We start from the raw sequence: 18,983 nt of genomic DNA, 5'->3' as shown, positions 1-18,983 counted from the left end.
TTTAGACTAGGGTATCAAAATAAATGTTTAACTAACCCATTCAATTCTGAGCAATATGTAAATAGTGAATGCTAATTGTGAATAATCCTAAATTTTATGAAAATTGTGTTCAATAAACACAAGTCAACTCTAATAAAAACACAGTAGCTTAAATAAAAACTCAAGTCCAGTCTTCTTGAGTCATTGTCATACTAACAAGTTAAGGGTTATCTCTGTAGAAATTACCAAAAAAACATTGTTTGGGTAAGGGTTTGACTGAGGGTGGGTCAAGTGTTATTATTAATAATATATATAATAACACTTGACCCACCTTCACCGAAACGCTAACCCGCACCCTAACCAAATGAATGTGCGTTGTGGTATGCGTTTTTTGTTTTGTTTTGCATTACTTTCTACGTACAAAAGTAAAGGAGCGCCAAGTTAACAACAAAAGGAATGTACTGGTTAAGGTAAAATGATAATTTAAAATAACAATAAAATTGGAATATAACACTCTAAGAACATACTACATTTGTAAAGGTTGGGAAACGTACGAGTAATAATGCATTACTTTATTCACAATTATGTCAGATTTATCTACACAAAACAAACGTGCAAAATCCAAAACAAACATAAACAAAACGAAAACCGCTGATCCGTAACAAAGTTGCTGAGACCACATAGAACGCTAACGTTCGAACGTATTAGTGCTCTATGGGTGAACACTATGTTCCAAAAAGATATTTTTGTCGGTTTAAGCTTGTTAAAATTCATTTTCGCTCAGCTAATAAAAGGTTTATTTAAAAACAGTCCATTCAGTATTTATTACCAGACAGAAATCATCCCCAGCTTGGCTTGTAATTTCTCTGTGATATCCTTTTCGAATACATGGCCGTTGCAGCAAAAATACTTAGCATATTATACAGTAGGCTATATCTGCACCTGAGCATATTATATCATGGTAACCGGTAGCAAAACAAACGCTAACAGTATTACCTTCTGGAAAGATCAGAGATGAAAATAGAAACATTTGTATTGCACTGATCAAAAATTCTTACGCATGATTATTTTCAAAAATGTCGCCATCAAGTTACGTCATAACATGACGTCTTTAAAAAGCAAGCTTATGAAACCTGAGTGTATGGTTGGTTCTCGTGCGCCGATATGCAACTAAAATTTTAGTCAAAATAGGCCTGAATACAAGAAGAGAAAAACTAAGCATTTTTATTGGCAAAAAATAGTTTTAAAAGGACTGATTAACTATGGAACTAACAAGATTTGCACAGTGCTCGATATAATTAAAATAATACTTTTGCACTTGCGTATATAAAATCGACAGAAAATTAGTTTCTGGAACGTCTTCTTGAAAGAGAACATTTGTTGTACCGTAACGCTTTTCGGTACATAGTTCCTGCTTACCGTACCGTACTTCAACTACCGGTACTGGCGAAGATACGGAGAGTGCGGTGAAAAAGCTTGTCGTCATCTAATATTTACTTACAGCTACAGAACGCTTTCTTAGATCTGTAAAATACGTTTGCAAATATCTAGGCCTTATTCAAGTATAGGTTTAAACAAAAAAGTAAGGATTTTTGTCCTTGCAGGACAATGGGTTATTTCGTTGCATATAGTTTGTATGTTTAGTTTATGGCATAACAAAAGGGTACAGAGTATAGTTGGGAAGCAAGAGACCATGCAGACTGTTCTGGTCTGACCAAAAGCACAAAAAGAAAGGCAATTACTACAATGCAATACGAATTGGATTTTACTGATAAAGCTATCGCTATGTGGCGATAGAGATGGTCGCTACATCCCTATATCTACATTATTCCGCCCTCCACACAAACTCCATTCAAGAGAAGCTGGTCAGAAAATGATGCTACGAATTTGCAACTAAAAATTTGGTCCTTTGATATTTATCGCGGCGCAACCTTCTTTTCGTTAAATCGGCTAACGTTAATTAATTCAAAACAGCGTTTTAATAAGAGATTTGCGATTTACTCGATAAAATTACAATATGTTAGCTTAACCCTACATCTTTACGCTTCAGCTATCGGTATTTTCAGCAGATTTGGGCAGACGAGTAAATTTTTAGCTATTAAATTAAAATGCCTAGGTAACATTTTCCATTGTAGAAAATGTATATTAGGCCTTATATGGCCCAAGTTAGGCCAACACGGCGTAGATTTGCTTATTGGCTGAAGAATAGGGGAACTTTATTAGAAATAGCTTGTAGAAAAAGCGATTTCTGAGCAGAATACCCATATTTGTCTTCAGTTTTAAGTAAACGTTAAGGGTCGAACTGGTTTAGGTTATTTTTATATTCATGTGAAACATATATGGTGCAACCAAAACAGCAATCCGTATTATCTTGAAATGCAAACACCGTTACTCTGCTGGTTGAATGACGCAATACAAAAATTAAAGTATGGTTGCGATAGCTTGGTCAACATTACAAAATAAAAATATTCAGATTATAAAAAATGTTACAAAAAATCTCAGATTATAAAAAGTGTCAAAAAGATTTCACGATGCTTAGCGAATAAAAGGTCATAAACCGTGATAAGTGTTGTGCCAAATGCCGCTAATGATTTTCTTTGAATTTGCAGAGTGTTGGATGCGTTTTGAACGTATAGATGTGACCCCCACCTTCCAGGCTTGATTTTGGCTGAAATATCCCTTTTGAAACCAAACTCGGGTTATAAATTCGACTCACTTACTTGCGCCGATATCTGCTTGCCAAACAAAGCCGACAAAAGAAGATGTAATACAATAGTAAGTCATCAACAGAAAGTACGCACGGATTTCTTACGCGCCACTGTTGGGAAAACACATCGTGAAAGGCAAGCTGACAAGAGAAAGGACGCCGAATTAGTTTGTGCTACCGTTGCTGTCGCAAAAAGTAGTTTCGTTTTAGATAACGGTCATTCAGCTTAAAAACTCGGAAATAATACAATTTTTTTTCAATGTACAAGATTACAAACAGCGGACATGCCGCAATTAGTTATGCAGATAACATCAAACTTAAGCAGTGCTGTTTTAACAAGAGAACTTTACAATAAATTGGAAAACTTGAGTTAATTACATCTAAAAATCAGTTGTGATAGGTACAGACAAAATAGAATTGCTCAGCCCAGTGTTGGATTTAGAAACGCTTTTTTGTCCTGAGGTATAGTAAAAGATTTACCAATTAATATCTTAGGAGATTGACTTAGGAAGCTCGCGGCTATCCAAGGGCCCATGTAAACAAATTTATGACACATACAGGTAAACCTATCATACTTTATTATAAATAGTAAGATTCATTGAGATTTCGGTCAGAACCACAAGTAGGCCTATAGATAGAAAAGTTTGGTATGACGCCACTGCGCATGATGTGTGACATAGCAAACGGTTTTTATTGAAAATAAATACAATACGCAATGTCAATTATTGCAGCGTCACTTTTGGCCAATTTCAAGTGTAAGGCGTACGCTTTACGTCGATAAAGCGTATATCACTGTTGAACCGGCTTGAAACCAAAATAAATCTTGCGAGAATTCTCGGCATTTCAGGTAACCGAGCGCACAACAGCTGTATACCGTGTTCATTAATTACAGCTGCACTTAATTTAAAACACCGTGCGCTGCGTATAGATCACCTTTAAAACAACCGGCTAAAGAACTGTAACCTTACCGATGCGTCGCGTTGCCGCGCTCAAGCATACGCAGCACGAGGAGTCGACGGTTCAGCACGCAGAGCGGAAGATGCCAGCGCCGCCCAGCGAAGCGTCTTCAACCTCCCCCACCCCAAGCAGCAGCTCGCGCATCACGCAGCATTGGCCGGAGAGCATGGCTTCGATTCGTGAGTCGATCACCGAATCTGAGTGGGAAGGAACAGAGCCTCCAAAGCAGCCTCAAACCCACGCGCGATTCCACACGTTCGAACCAGTTTTCGAGGAGCCCAAGGTACGACGTCGCCACCGCGATGACTTTGATGACGACGATGACCTGCTGGTGACGTCGGGTGACCTTGACGACGAAGCCAATCGTGGCGCCAAGGTCGGTCTGTTTGACGTTGTGAAGCGCGAGTTCCGCTGCAAGACGGCGGTAATAACCAACCGACCGGCCTACGAGGACCCAGACAACCAGAGCACGACACCCCGCAAGCCCAAAGTCAACTTTATTCAGGTGGTTCATGTTGTCATTTTTACTATAGCAGGCGAAGCACCCCTTACTGTTATGTGGCCGTGCAAAAGTAATGTGGCCTGTTAAAATTTCCATCAAATTAAAAGATATAAAGTTGTAAGCTTGACATTACTTTAGTTCATCCGAAAACTATTTCAATAAGCGCTGTTGATTTTGCCAAATATTTCGTGATCAACACAGATAGGCTTGGTTTTGTAGGGCATATTTCAATTAAATTGGAAACTACTAAGCTACCTCTCGCTACAAATAATAAAAAAGGCTATTTCAAATAGTGAATACCACACTTTGATTGTTTTTGTTAAATTTGAGTTTTATGATGTCTTTTATATAGTTACACCATTCGGACTGCCTTATGTGGTTTTAGACAGGATATTAAAAAATGATTTTTCGTTATACCTTTTATTACCAGGACATGAAAATTAAGGTCGGTGTCGCAATGGATCTTAAAAACAAGGGAGTCGAGGAACTGCAACAGAAAGATTACAGAGAATCCACGAAGTACTTGCATCAAGCTCTGCTTTATATCAAAGGTGAAGTTTCATCATGTTTTAATTAATGTAACATGCATCATAACCCTGTGAATTTTTCGCGATCAATGCAAAAACTTACTTTTTTACAATGACATGTATAAAGTCAACGTTTATCCTGGATTTATATTTTCAGGGATTTCGCAATTGTGATTAACCAACTTTGTCTATTACGTGAAAACCGTTACAGCCTACAGATGCGAACAAAAGCCGAAACAATTAGATGGACTATCAAACAGACAGCAAATTAGCTTCTATAACTTTCTTTGACTTTAAAGTGTAGTAATAAAAAAGTTTCAAAATATACACAGCAACACACACAAATTTCACGGTAGGTTTGGATCCTGACGAAGGGGTGATGTGGAATCCAGAGTTCGACAGAATCGACAAGGATAAAATGCCGCTCCGTGTCATGCCAAACGAACTTAAGGAGATTAAGGAGGCAGTCGAGATTGATTGCTACCTTCACCTTGCAAGTAAGTGCAATTGCCTAAAATACAATGTATCAATAAGATACTGACACGCCGTTCGTTGCGTAACGACCCTTCATTATTCCAGATTATTTCAATACATGGGAAAGATGTTAAAGTGAACGTGAAAAAATAGGTTTTTACTATTACTTTTTACATACTTATTTTCTAACGATCGCAAATTCTTTTAAATCTATACAAAAAATAAGCGGGAGCAATTTTATAGAACGCTCATTGTAATGTTGGGGTGTGAAAGTATTTAGACAATTTTTGTTATATATACGCCCGAGAAGAAGGAAAATAATGTTGAAAGATAATAATTACTCCAGGCTTAATAAACCCTTGTCTGATTTCTTGTAAAAAAATGAATTCCAGTAATGAGATCAATTTAGCTTTTGGGTTTTGGGCGTTAGAATGGTGGTTAATGTAGGTTGAAAATTCAGCAATTTTGTCTCTCTGCCCACTCCGAGTACGTGAGTGCTTGTACAGCTTAGGCACTAACAGGATTTCGACAACCCTTGTTGGCTCAATAGGGATTTAATGAACAAAGGCGCGAAATCCATGTTCAAACCAGAAGGCTACTTGAACCAGTGTTTGAAACCTTTTGTAGACCCTATATTATAAGTAAATAACACGACAAATTCCTACAACGCCAAGTTAAACTTTGTACCGTACATAACGTATTTGGTGTTGCTGGCACTTGTTTTGTTTAAAATGAGAATAAATGTTTTAATATATTATCACCCTTGTACGAACAAGTATCGTCAAAGCCTTGCCTACACCTTTATTTACTATTCAACTCACTCTTTTAACATTGATGATCGAAAACTTTACGAGGCGATTTTGCTTTATAGCCAATCGTTGGGCCAAGTGGATTTGAAATGTTAAGTTAATCGAGGGATGATAAACGTGATTTTTTAGAATAAGTTTGTTTGTAGAACGATTTCGCATTTTATGCGTTTATATCACGTTAAACATCCCTTCTATTAAAATATAGTTTCCATGTTAATTAGCCGGGAAGATAAGTCCTGTAATGACTTTCAACTTGATTTACTCCACTTAAGTCACTGTTTCTAAATGACTTGACTTGACCTAAGTCTTTCGGACAAAATACTATAATGACTTGTCTCAGTCAAGTTGACTCGGACTTGTTTTGGATATGGTGGCTTGGACTGGAACTTGACTTGTTATTTTCGGAAAACACTTTACTTGGACTTGATTTATTTTATGAATGACTTGACTGGGTCACTTCAAGATAACTTGCTCTCAACACTGGGAAAGACGTAAACTTAATAAAAAAAATAAATTTATAATTATTGGTAAAAATTATAATTATTAGCTATTATAGTTTAACGAGCAAACCCAAAATTGTAGCCTACTTCAGATAGCCTGATAGCCCATGTCAGGTTTAGCCTAAAAGTTTCAGTTGAAGAATCCTCGATATAAATTTATATATCAACTTTACGGTTAAAAAACATCAAACCGTATACCAAGCATTACTCATAGCTGGAGTACTTTATAACAAAACAGAAAACAGTTTCCGGGTGACGACAGGTCTCTCATGATGTCACAAACACCTGGTGTGTAGGGCACCGCGACAAAGAATGGCTTTATTCGATTCGATACAGAGTTAGAACAATAACCGGCATAGTTTTGACTACAAATATTTTCGAAACTTGATCTCTGGGTAGCGGTGGTTATCGGTCTAGTTGGCAAAACTTCAAATACGACGGTCACTAAACGAATGTAATCGCTATAGTTCCAAATTAGAAATATAAATATTTGCCAAACATTGTCTTTTTGTTATTTGTACGCTTTAGTTTAGGACTTAGTGATCAAACTACGAAAATGTATAGTAAGAAGAAATTCAAAATGACACACAGGCACAGCTGCCACTTTTTTACGTTTTTAGCCGTTTGAAGCCTTGAACATTAATAGTCTAATTAGTTAGTGGATAAAGTAATGTTTTAAAGAAATCGAGGTTTCGCTTTTTAAAATTTAGCGTCTAAAAATAGCTTTCTGTGTCGCGTCGGCAACATTAAAAGCAATACGATCGACCATCGTGATGGCGCAACTTCGTGTGTGGATGCGAATATTGTCAATGTTGCCAACAGACGAAATAAACGCAGCCGACCCGTGTTTGATGTGCCAACAAGCATTTTTTAATGGAATCGTAACCCTATACTCGTATTCGTGTACACACGCTTCTGTCTGTTTTGACCAAGCACAGAGGCCACGCGCTAAGTCATGTGACCTCGAAATAACCTCCTAAGGTAGCCTTTCTTAACCTGGGGTAAATTTAATCCTTTTTGGGGGGTAAATGAGCTGTCAATCAAATTATTCACATCAGTTTACGAAACAGAAAAATTGTGCCAGCTGTCAGGCGCGGATCTAGGATTTCAGTTTGGGGAGGGCTATGAATTTTTTTCAGATATGACGTCACAATTTTTTGAGATATGACGTCACAAAAGTATACCATTGCGTGACGTCATAATTGAGGTAAAAATAACATCGGCTGGCCGAATAAACTAACTCCTGCAAAATAACGCGAAAAATAGACCTTTTGAAAGCACGAAAAAGTAATAAGGTTAGTCTCTACAGTGAGCCGGTTTTCTAGTTTGACCCGGTATGAAGAATATCGCTGAAAGACGCTACCATTTCTATTGTCTACACATCTTGCTTTTTCCCCAAAAGGCGAGAGCAACCGCACATGCCACCAAAAAAGCGCCGAGGTCACGTCGCAATAAACCCATAGCGTCGTCTGCTGCGGTCAGCTGTGGTTCTTCCATGACACTTCTCTCAATTTTTAAGTTACTGTAGTTGGTTTTTGCCAAATAAGGTGCTGAAATGAGCAAAACTCTATGCAGAGTTCATCCTAACATTGGATAAGTTATTCAAATCCGTATACAATGGTCGGCAACCTTTGTGTGGTAGTCGCGGGCCAAAACCAAACTCAGAAAGGTCTCTGTTATTACAACTTTATAACAATTGTGAATCAGGTGGGCCTCGGATTTTTTTGCCCTTTAAAAACGTGTTTATAATTACTTTTAAGGAGGCAGTAAAGTCTTGGCGCAAATTCGCTAAAAAAAGCGTATATTTGGTTTAAAATTCGAGTCCACACGTCATCAATCCCCTACTACTATTAAAAAAGTGTAATAAAACTACTTTGAGAAAACGCGATAAATTTGATAGTTAATCTATTTTAGTGTTTGTTAACCATTTGGGGGATACCTGGCGAGCGAAACGAGCGCGATTTTTTTAGTATACCGGTATTTCTTTTAATTTCTTGTTTTTGTTACATTTAAAAAAATGGTTAAAAAATATTTGTCGATTATGTTTGAATACCGGTACGTTTTCCGTTTTTCCGCGACGCACTTGGCAGCTTTCCACGGCGCAACAGTAAAGAAGCGCTGATCTAGTTCAAAAAGAGCATCACAACGTAAACACACTGGATGCATAAAGATCATTAGCGCAAATCGCGAAAATTTTTCGCATTTACACACTTAAAATAGTCAAAACGTATTTAAAATGGACTCGTGTCTAATTTGTCAAAGAGGCGGCGGGCCAGATGAAGTATATTGGCAGGCTGGTTCTGATACAGATGTGCATTAACAACAAAAAAGCTTTTAATTGTACTTGGATTTAAGTTAGTTATTATATAGTCGAGGTCAGCGTACGGTCACTTAAGCCGTCTTTGCAAATCTGAAAAACGCCGCTTTGCGCGAGTGCGCGAAACGAATTTTACCATTTTTTTGAAATATTCCTTATATTATTTTGGCGAAAATAGGCCATACTATGCTTCTCTAATTGATGCTTTTTTTAGTTTATTGGCAACATCCTTGTCTCTTAGTTACTTCATTTGTCGTTGCCAAAAAGCAAGGGCAGCTGTCGGATTGAAAATAACTAATGTAATTTTTTACTTTCGTTTTTTTTAAATTTAATATTCATCTTTGTTAAAAGGGTAAAACTTACAAAAAAGGTTAAGAACTCCTGCCCTAAGGAAATTCAGTGTTTTTTTTAATTGTGGGCTACAATAATTATACTAGATTAAATGTGCTGTCCCTAATTTGACGTTTTTTCTGGATATACTTTTTACGTTTTTTCGACAATGGCATGAGACCCGGTTTTATCGCTTAGTGGCCTATTTCAATTGTTTTATTTTTTACCGGTCGCTTAAATAGTAGGCTAATCTTTAAAAGAGATAAGACAACACGCAATCTATGCAGCATACTACTACATAGTATAGTCTACGACGAATTTTTTTTAGCCATATTGGTTTATATTTAAACCTGTAGTGAACGTAAGGCGAAAAGGCCAGGGGCGGCGTTCTGGTAAATAATTCTTGTCGGTAGGCCTACGCTGTATCGGTACAAAATATGTTTTGCAATGTGTTCTGGAAACTATATATGCCTACCTTGTTTGCATATTTGTGCACAGAATCGATCGGAAAGCCAAGTTTTGACGTAATTTTTGACATTTTTCATGCGTTCCGGTAAGAAAGTTATTCAACTTTCACCCTGATTTCAAGCGTGTATCAAAATAGCCATGAAATGCCATTTAAAACCACAACCGGTGGTTCACAGTAGATATCGTTTTAAACAATCATTTCAAGTTACATTCTTTCATATGTGTTGTAGCCTATGTACGCTAGATTCCATATGAAACAAATGTTTACTTTCTTTCACTTATTCCACAGTCTGTTTAACCCACAAGGAAAGGGTTCCCTACCGTCGCATCAAAGACTACTGCCTCAAAGTGCTTGACATTCGAGAAGACCACGTGAAAGCGTTAACGAGGGCCGGGATGGCCTGTTACTACCTGCGTGAATACGAGCTTTCGCGTTTCTACCTGCAGAGCGCCAAAGACTATTCTCACGAACCTGTCGGTAAGTCGTCAAGGGCCTACGTCGCTTTTAGGGTTTTGTTAAAATTAGAGAAAAGTTTCAATCAAACAGATAATTTAGGCGGACGCTGGACGCATGTTGGGTTTTTAAACTAAGGTGCTCGAGCTCTTTCTGAATGGTCCTTTGTTTGAAAGTGAAATAGTCAACAAAATGTTAATGTTTCTGGTTTGTCGGATTTAAACTAATGTTAAAGGTATCTAAATTCAACAATTTGTTACCTTAATAGGCTGGCGTTATTCGCTTCACTGCAGTAGTAAATTGAGTAAGAACCAAAGTCTGTTGCCCAAATGAGAAATACGTTTATATATACCTGATCAACATTAGGCTATAATTACGGGTATATTATTAAAGCGACACACTTTAACCCAACTTGGGGTATATCAAAACGGGTACCCCCCAAAAAATAAATTTAACCTAAATAGAATTTTACAGGGTCCTTAACGACGAAACTTATTTCCAATGGGCTAGTTAAAGTTGCTCAAAAGGGGACAAGGCTACAAGTGATTTAAAATCAACATAAACCAGTAGTATTCTAGACATAAACTGTATTTTATTCACTTATGTTATACAGAATTCTCTAGAAACATTTTTTAGTATCTTTTTAGAAGCGTTGATTTTAGTGCACTTTTCAAGCGGGAATTGTAGACAGACGAGTTTTTATCAAAGCAAATAATTTCCACTTCACAGACCTGAACATCAAAAAGTACCTTCACATGGTCGAGAGTCAGCTGGTGAAGGCGAAAAAGAAGAAATGACAACTTCCTGTGCTCTAGCCGATACTGCATCCTTCCAGAACTTTCAGTGCAATCCATCCATCAAACAGGCCTATTGTGAGATTAAAAAATCAAGACTGTACTAAGTGACATTTATGTTGTGTGCCAACTTTACTCCCCGGCTGGGATTTTTTTTAAAGGACGAGAGAATTTTTATTTAAGGATCTTTGTTGCATATGCCGCTTGTACTTTTTACAACAGTGCGAGTATATTTTTTGTGGAAATAAAGTAAGCGTATTTAATGCGATTAAAGAGTGTATGAAGTTTCCCTCTACATAACAAAACAGAAAGTTTGTGAGATGTAAGATGTAAGTGTGTGACAAGATGTTCGCACAGTCGGTGATGATTATAATATAAAATTCGAACAATTTAATTTTGCCCCGCTTTAGCTCAGTGGTAGAGAACTGGGTTCGTGAACCAAAGGTCGTGAGTTCAAACCTCACTGATGGAAAACTGTTGAAATGTTCACTTTCTGTTTACAATGTGTTGCATCACAGTGTTACGTACGTCACACACGATGCGATTCACAAAATGTTACAGTGCAATTTTCAACATGGTACAATGTTACCAAGATTGTGTTTAAACATGTATCCCAAGCCCCAGCGTTAGTTAATTTAATATAGGTATATTTAGAAGTTTTTGTTGGACCGGCTAAGAAACACTGTTATAAACTATGCTAACAAACGTGTACAACGTTCCAAGTAAAGACTTAAGTTTAACAATGCCAAATGTAGGCAGAGTTCGCAAATATATCGCGTTTGTTGTCGCAGTAAGTAAAAGATAGTCCAAATTTAATTTACCTGCCGTGAAATAAAAAAATAAAGCAAGTATATTTCCTTAGTAAAGTAAAATTTTAATGTTTCCAACTAAGACTATTATGTTTAGAAACTTATTGATGCCTGTTTACGCGTAAAATTTAGCTGGAGTTCGCAAATTTACGAAGAATTGAATTTTTATTTTAAAGCCGTTTGTTAGCGATAGTGATTGAGGCCAAAGCCTAATGACTTCTTACAATGTGTTTACCCACGCAATACTTAGTAGAGTTCGCGAAAAAAGCTTTATTGCAGCAGTTAACAGTAAGCATTTGTTTTTTCAATGAGGATTTTTCTCACGTTTGACGCAGTTTAGCACCGGGATTACGTATTTGCTTAAACATGACGCTATCAAGCAAGTCTAAGCAATTGCTGCTGCAACCTAAAGTTTTACGTTTGGGAGTTATTCTCAATTGACAAACGTCACAGATTTTCGTTACTTAAAATATGTATTGCATACTTAGCCAAGTGTTGTGCGCTATAGTTAACCGACTTCACATCACATGATTTAAAATTTCTATTTAGTGACACTCAGTTCAAACGTTTAGGCATAAGCAAATTTGTTATGACATTTAAAAAAATATGTTTGCATTATTTATGTCATTTACGAAGATCTTACGAATAACCGGTAAATATTCTTTGGGTAATACTAATTTACGGAATGATGAATAGTCGGAACGCTCACTAATTTAAGTGTTACGTTAAAACAATTATTAAATCAACGCATAAAATTTGGGTTAGGGTGGGGGTTAGCGTTTGGGTGAAGGTGGGTCAAGTGTTATTATCTTTAATAATATTACTGTGAGCGTTCCGACCATTCCGACCTTTCATCATTCCGTAAATTAGTGTTACCCTATTCTTTGTAACCTGGGCAATGCCGGGTATTTCGTCTAGTATACTATATTGCTAACGAACGGAGGGCGTAAAACTATGACAAAATTCTTTAGTCGGTATATTTATTAAGGAAATACCTTGAAAACATATGGCAAAAGCATCCAATAAAAAAACTCTAATAAATAATAAAACAGTGTAGTAGACAGTGTAAAAGGGGTTTAACGTATAATATAAACGATGAAAGTCATTCCAACAACGTGTAAACTTGCAGAACACAGTTAGGCTTGTTTGAGCTTCGCGGTTCTCATGAATTTCATGTAGTTGTGATAGGAAATTATGAGGCCTACAATACTGATCAGGACAAAGATCGATATGACCATATATTCCCAGAACACGAATTCGCTGAAAAAATTAAATATTACAGCACAGATTACATATCCTATGACAGCCAAAGGTGAACCACTGACCCGTGCGTCACACAGTGATCCATTACAGATTTTCAGCGAGCTACTTGTTAAATATAACAAAATATAATCAAATATTTACAACAACTTTTATCAAATATGTTGGCAAATATTAAAACGTTAAAAAAATATTTGTAACAACTGCGTTTTAATTAATGTAAAAATTAAGGGTGGACCTTTCTGCCAAAGTCGTATGAACATTATGAAAAGCGGAGGTGGCGTTGCCTTCGAAACTGATTTGTTCACTATATTAGCGCAAATCCACTATATTTAGCGCAAAAAATTTTTTATAAAAAAATGTAATGTGAATAATTACAAGGAATCGTCTCTATACACCTATAAATTACCAGCCAAGAAAAACAGTTTTTAGAGAAGATGCACCACCAAGTTTATCATTAATATTGACACGTACTTTAAAGCATGGACCACTTTCTAAAAACTTTTATAATTAAGGCCCGTTTACACAACACGTGCTCTGGGCTGAGCAACGGTAATTTACATTTAATTTCTCTTGTGGCAAGCGTTTCACGCTTTGCTAAACTCAAGCATAGTGTAGCTAGCAAAAAGTTACCCCGTTAAGCGGTTTTCACGCTATGTTCGACTGCCATCGAAGCGTGAAAGTGATTTTGCTTTGCAACAGCCATATTACAATCGCAATTTCAAGGACAGCTCAGCTCAGCGGTAGTGTAAAAGGGCCTTTAAGGTCTCGTTTGTGACCTAAGCAATAAAGAGGTTTGCCATACCTGCCCTATGGCATTTTTCAAATAAGTAAAACATAACTAATGCATTTGTTCCAGAAGCTTCAAAGGGCGTACACAGGATAATAAGGCTAAAGCATTCCCTAACAGTTGGCAAAAAAACAAGCAATGACCAAAAGTTAGAAGCATGACTTATCTAACTTTTGAATACAATAGTTTACACAACGTTAAAGTATTTTGTAAAAGACGTGAGCCGCACTCGTACAACGTCGAAAAATAATCAAACACTACTTTAAAATACACTTACATCAGAGGACTGGCGCTTAGTCTGACCGTAAAGCGAGTTGTCAGTCGACAATAACTGCAAAATAAAATTAAAAAAGTTTACTTTTAGTTGCATTTAATATATCTAGAGTAGGAGATCCCAAACAGGGGTTCGCGTACCTCCATCAGGTGATGCCAGAAAAAATCGGGTATACGCAAGTAAGTTGTTTTCGCTAGCACTGTGACGTGATTTTAAGAAAATCATTGCACAAGTGTCTACGACGAGGGAGAAAAAAGATTACAAAGTACAGCGGTTAGCTAAAACCACCATGCTGCGCATACTTAGAACTTAATGATAGATAACAACAAATCACTGTTATTGGACTGCTAATATACGTGGCAAACTGGTAAATCTTTTCACTATAATAAACGTTTTACTTTGTCACTATTTTTTCGCTTGCGATAGTAATTACTGTATGTTTGGTAACAAATCAGTTGTGTATTGCTTTTTGATGTCACTTGTCGAAACTACAGTAACTATAATGAAATCGAGTTTAATAACTGACGTGTTGATGATGCACGCTAGGTTTCTTTAAGATTTTACATCACACTAACGAACGAAAACTATTTTTGGCTAAGTTTTATGATCTTCTAACCCTAAAATCATATGTTTTTTATTTTTATTACACTCTCTTTAGGGCGTAGGCTACGCCATACATCCAGATAAATCAAAAGGCGGTTATTAAAAGTTTGAGAGCCGCTAATTCAGAGCGTAGAAAAAACAAATAAAAAGTTCATTAATAGTTTATTTTAAGAACGACCATATCTGACCAATATATAAATGTAACGTTTGCACAAAGCATCCAAGTTCGTACATGGTTTGACATTATTGCGATGGACGCTTTTACCGTTTATAAATAGTTGGCTTCGATTCATATTAGTGTTATCAATCATCATTTGCATTCATGCAATGGTACGACAAACGAACCGAATCTAGGAGTCCAGGTGAAGGCAAAAAAAAAAACACTTTACCATTTAACGAAGCAAAGACCACTATTTTTCTAACCTGCTTCCCAGAACGGTTGCCTCGAAATTGAAGTCGTTCTGGGCTCCGGGGTTGGTAACCACATTCTCGAACGTTATGGCGCCGATCCATTTTTGGTCACCGTACTTTTCCATTTGACAGGGACAAGCGCTGCACATAGGACACAAAAGTAAGTTCAAACAGAAAGCAAGGATGGTTGTTTGGGAGATTAAAATATAAAATATATATAAACGAGTTGTGCCCAACCGGGGTGCCATTTCTAATGTCCTAAGGCAGTGCTTCTTAAACTTTTTTAGTTTTGTTCACCCCTAGCATCTATCTCTAGATTTCATTCAACCTTGTCTCATGATATGATAAAACTATCTCGTCTATATATAACACCACAAAATGACTTAGGTTGTTTCGATTTTTGTTAAAATCAACTCAAGCTAAGTTTTACCATTGTAAATCTACAATTTATACTAGGGCTACCATACTTTTAGCACCCGAAAAGAGGATATTTTTTGCCTGCAAGTAAAAGAAAATTGTTACGTTTGAGAAATACGTGCCATATCCACAATTTTTTCAGCAGCGGCACCCTTTGTAATTTTCCTATGACTTGCACCCCTACGAAAAAAATAATTTTTAATTAAATATCACTGAGACAACTTAAAAAATTAGTGTAGTTTGTTGTCGGTCGCGCAAAGCGCGAAAAAAATTGGATTTAATTGGTTGAATTGGCGCTGAACTGCAAAATCAGGAGGCTTTTCGCAAAACATTTCGTTCCCCTGTTGCTAGCCTGTTATCCAATTATATAAAATATGAATAAAAAGTAGTTAGAACGGTGGATGACTTTTATCGTTTATCTATAAGTTAAAAAAATTATAATTAAATAGGGCCCTTATACCTTCGATGATATGAAAACATGGAATGGCACTCAAAAAGAGACTTTGTACTCAACAAAGTGAACAAAATTAGATAACAGGAAATTGGCAAATTTTTTTTGGCAGTTTTAATGTTAAAGTTGACAAAAACAGAGTTTGTACAGCGCTGTAGGAGTGGTGTACAACCAAAACGAAAACGATACCATTGATAACATAGCAAAAAATTTAAATATTAACTTAAAGCTCGCCTCCCCCCCTACGAATTGCTTGGAGCCCCTCTATAAGCCCTTTTTAAACCAGAAATTCAGCATCTTTTATGGCTTAAGTATTTTTGGAAATAAATACAACCTCTCGCCTAAAAGTCTTGTTAAAAGTATAAGCAACTAAATCGAAATGACAGGACATTCGGGCATTTTTGAGCGTCCTCGGAGGACCATTCAGTTTTCTTTAGAAAAGGGGACAAATCCTCCTAAAAGAGGACATATGGTAGGCCTAACTCATACACTTAGTGCAAGCCAACTTAACTATTACAATAACCAAAAAAAAACCCAAAAAACAACAGGTTTTAGTCGATTTACTTCAAAAAGTTGTTTACTAGTTACTATAGGATGCTCCTGAACTTTCGTTCACCCTTATTCACCCCTTTTGGTTGGTTCACCCCTGCAAAAATGTTATTCACCCTGGGGTGAACCATTCACTATTTTAAGAAACACTGCCCTAGGGTGCCGAATGATATTTGAGAACCTTTAAAAATCTGAGATTTGCCCAAACTTTTAAAATTTTGGTATAAGATTAGAGTGGAATAAATCCAATTATAACTTCCTACGTTGAGTAGAGTTAATCCGTGTTATTCCAGTTCAATTTATTGTGACATTCTAGTGCAGTGGTTCTCAACCTTTTATGCTCCGTGGCCCCTTGCTTTCAAAAAACTATAGCCTTGTATTTAATGTGTTTTCATTCACTTATTTTACTACTCCTCGGTAATAATAAATACAGCCATTAAACCAGGGGTCGGCAATCTTTTTCTAGTCGGGGGCCAAACCAAACTCAGAAAAATCTCTGCGGGCCGCACAAAATGATAACTAAGAATTGTGTTATTAAAATATGAGAACAACTGTGAATCAGACGGGCCCCGGATATTTTTTGCGCTTAAAAACGTGTTTAATGACATTTACAGAGGCAGTTAAGTGTTGACGCAAAGCGAAAAAAAATCGTTTGTTCGATTTAAAATTCGAATTCACGCGTCGTGATCCATACTACTAATGAAAAGTGTAATAAAAATACTTTGAGGGAACGCGATAACATTTAAAGTTAATCTAGCTCAGTGTTTGTTAACCGTTTTAAGGCAAGGTGCATCTGGCGAGCAAAGCGAGCGCGATTTTTCTTTTAGTATTCTGGTATTTCTTTCAAATTTCAAGTTTTTATTACATTGCCGAAAATAAAAAAAATGTTAAAATATATTATGTTCAATATTTTTTAATACGTTTTCCGTTTTTTACGCTACGCACTTCGAAGCCTTCCACGGCGAAAATTTTTTTGCAATACGTAGTGAAAATATAGTCAAAAAGTATATGAAATAGACTCGTGTCTAATTTGTCAAAGAGGCGGCGGCCCTGATGAATTACATCGGCGAATCCGGCCCACGGGCCGTAGGTTACCGACCCCTGCATTAAACGAAGTCTACCGAATAAAACACTTATTTTTATTGATTAACAATTCGTGGATTCATTTTACCTTAAATTAACTTACTTAGTCATTGCAAAGCTTTTTTCTTCTATTCCAATTTTATTTATTCGGCTTTGTTTTGCATTAAAACAAGCGAATGTCATTACATACGTAAAGACGATTTCTGGATTTTGTTTTATCGTAAAAAAAGTCTAGCTTCGCGAAGTTGCGAATTAAACGCACATTACAAGAGCCTTCTTGCTGTGTAGTGGGTACGAATCTTAAAAAAAACTTAGAAATCTCTGGACCTGCGACCGTTATCGGAAAGTTATTGGTCGCCCGCAAAAACATTAACGTCACGTTATTGGGCTAGACCAGGGATGTCCAACCTTTTAAGAAAATGGGCCGCGAATCGCCACTTTAGAAATTTCGATGGGCCACAAAACCCATTAAATTAAAGGGGTGACGTCATAAGCTACGTCATTTCGTGACGTCATAAAATAACTCAACTTATAAACATCCGCTCTTTGAGAGTGAACTTGTGCGCAAATATGCAAGTGAAAGCGCGACAAATTGAATTTACATGCCGTATCATGCCATGGCACGACACCTTTGGGCTGATATATTTCCTTAAATCGGTCCGCAAAAACACATTTAGAAAAACACACATCTTGCTTAACAATGATAGTTGCACAAGCGTTCAATGGCTGTTAAAATGCGGCATTAGACCCAATTACAGTCTCAGAAAAAATATGAGATTAGGCCTTTATTAAAAACTGCGCGTTCTACACGTTTTTTTGATAGTCCAAACAATTTTTTTGAATAAAGGCTACTGAAAGTGAGAACAAGTAGTGGGCCGCACGTGAACATCAGGCGGGCCGCGGGTTGGACATCCCTATGGCCTAGACGAAGCGGCACAATATAATTGTTTCGCCACATCGATAGGCGGTGTTAATCTTGCAACTCGCGTATGTACGACTAGGATATGCGTTCCGCAATAAAACGAACAAATTTTATCGGTTCCACTTACCCGATATAAACGGCAGAAACGGATTCGCTTACAATTTGGATTCGAATTAAACTGGCAAATTTTGAAAAATATTACAATTGGGTAGGTTGGTTTTGCAACACTACGACCTAGCTAGAGAGTTATGCCCGTGGCCCCCCAGGGGGGCCGAGGGCCTCGTTGAGAAACCCTGTTCTAGTGATTTACTTACAGAAAAATCTTGTAAGGATGCCGCAATATATGAATTATTGCTGAGCGGTGCCGCAAGCCATAAAAGGTTGAAATCACTGATATAAACTATAGATGGATATGTGAAATGTTGAGATTTGCTACAGACACGCCAAAAAGGAACTTACTGTTACAAAACATTACAAAATATAGTAACTTTTTGTAATTTGTTTCAATGGTAAACTGTTTATTAAATCAGTTTAAAATATGTTTTGCTTCTTCCTGTACAAAGGAAAGATATTGCAAACTTATATTTTTGAATCCC

The 18,983-nt window shown here is 36.8% G+C and overlaps 1 protein-coding gene across 1 annotated transcript; it reads left to right on the top strand.

Annotated features, from left to right (window-relative positions):
- Positions 1–2,970: 2,970 nt before the first annotated feature.
- LOC146164649 (uncharacterized) lies at positions 2,971–10,969 on the top strand. Its single transcript, XM_083382376.1, has 6 exons — positions 2,971–3,246; positions 3,615–4,148; positions 4,576–4,696; positions 5,029–5,169; positions 9,860–10,048; positions 10,754–10,969. Exons 2-6 carry the CDS (start codon positions 3,657–3,659, stop codon positions 10,819–10,821), a joined length of 1,011 nt encoding a protein of 336 aa, XP_083238502.1. The 5' UTR covers positions 2,971–3,246; positions 3,615–3,656; the 3' UTR covers positions 10,822–10,969.
- Positions 10,970–18,983: the final 8,014 nt, after the last annotated feature.

The sequence above is a fragment of the Ascidiella aspersa genome, chromosome 2, assembly GCF_963924565.1.
Source record: "Ascidiella aspersa chromosome 2, kaAscAspe10.2, whole genome shotgun sequence".
NCBI lineage: Eukaryota > Metazoa > Chordata > Ascidiacea > Phlebobranchia > Ascidiidae > Ascidiella > Ascidiella aspersa.
This window is presented reverse-complemented; position numbering and strand designations above follow the sequence as displayed.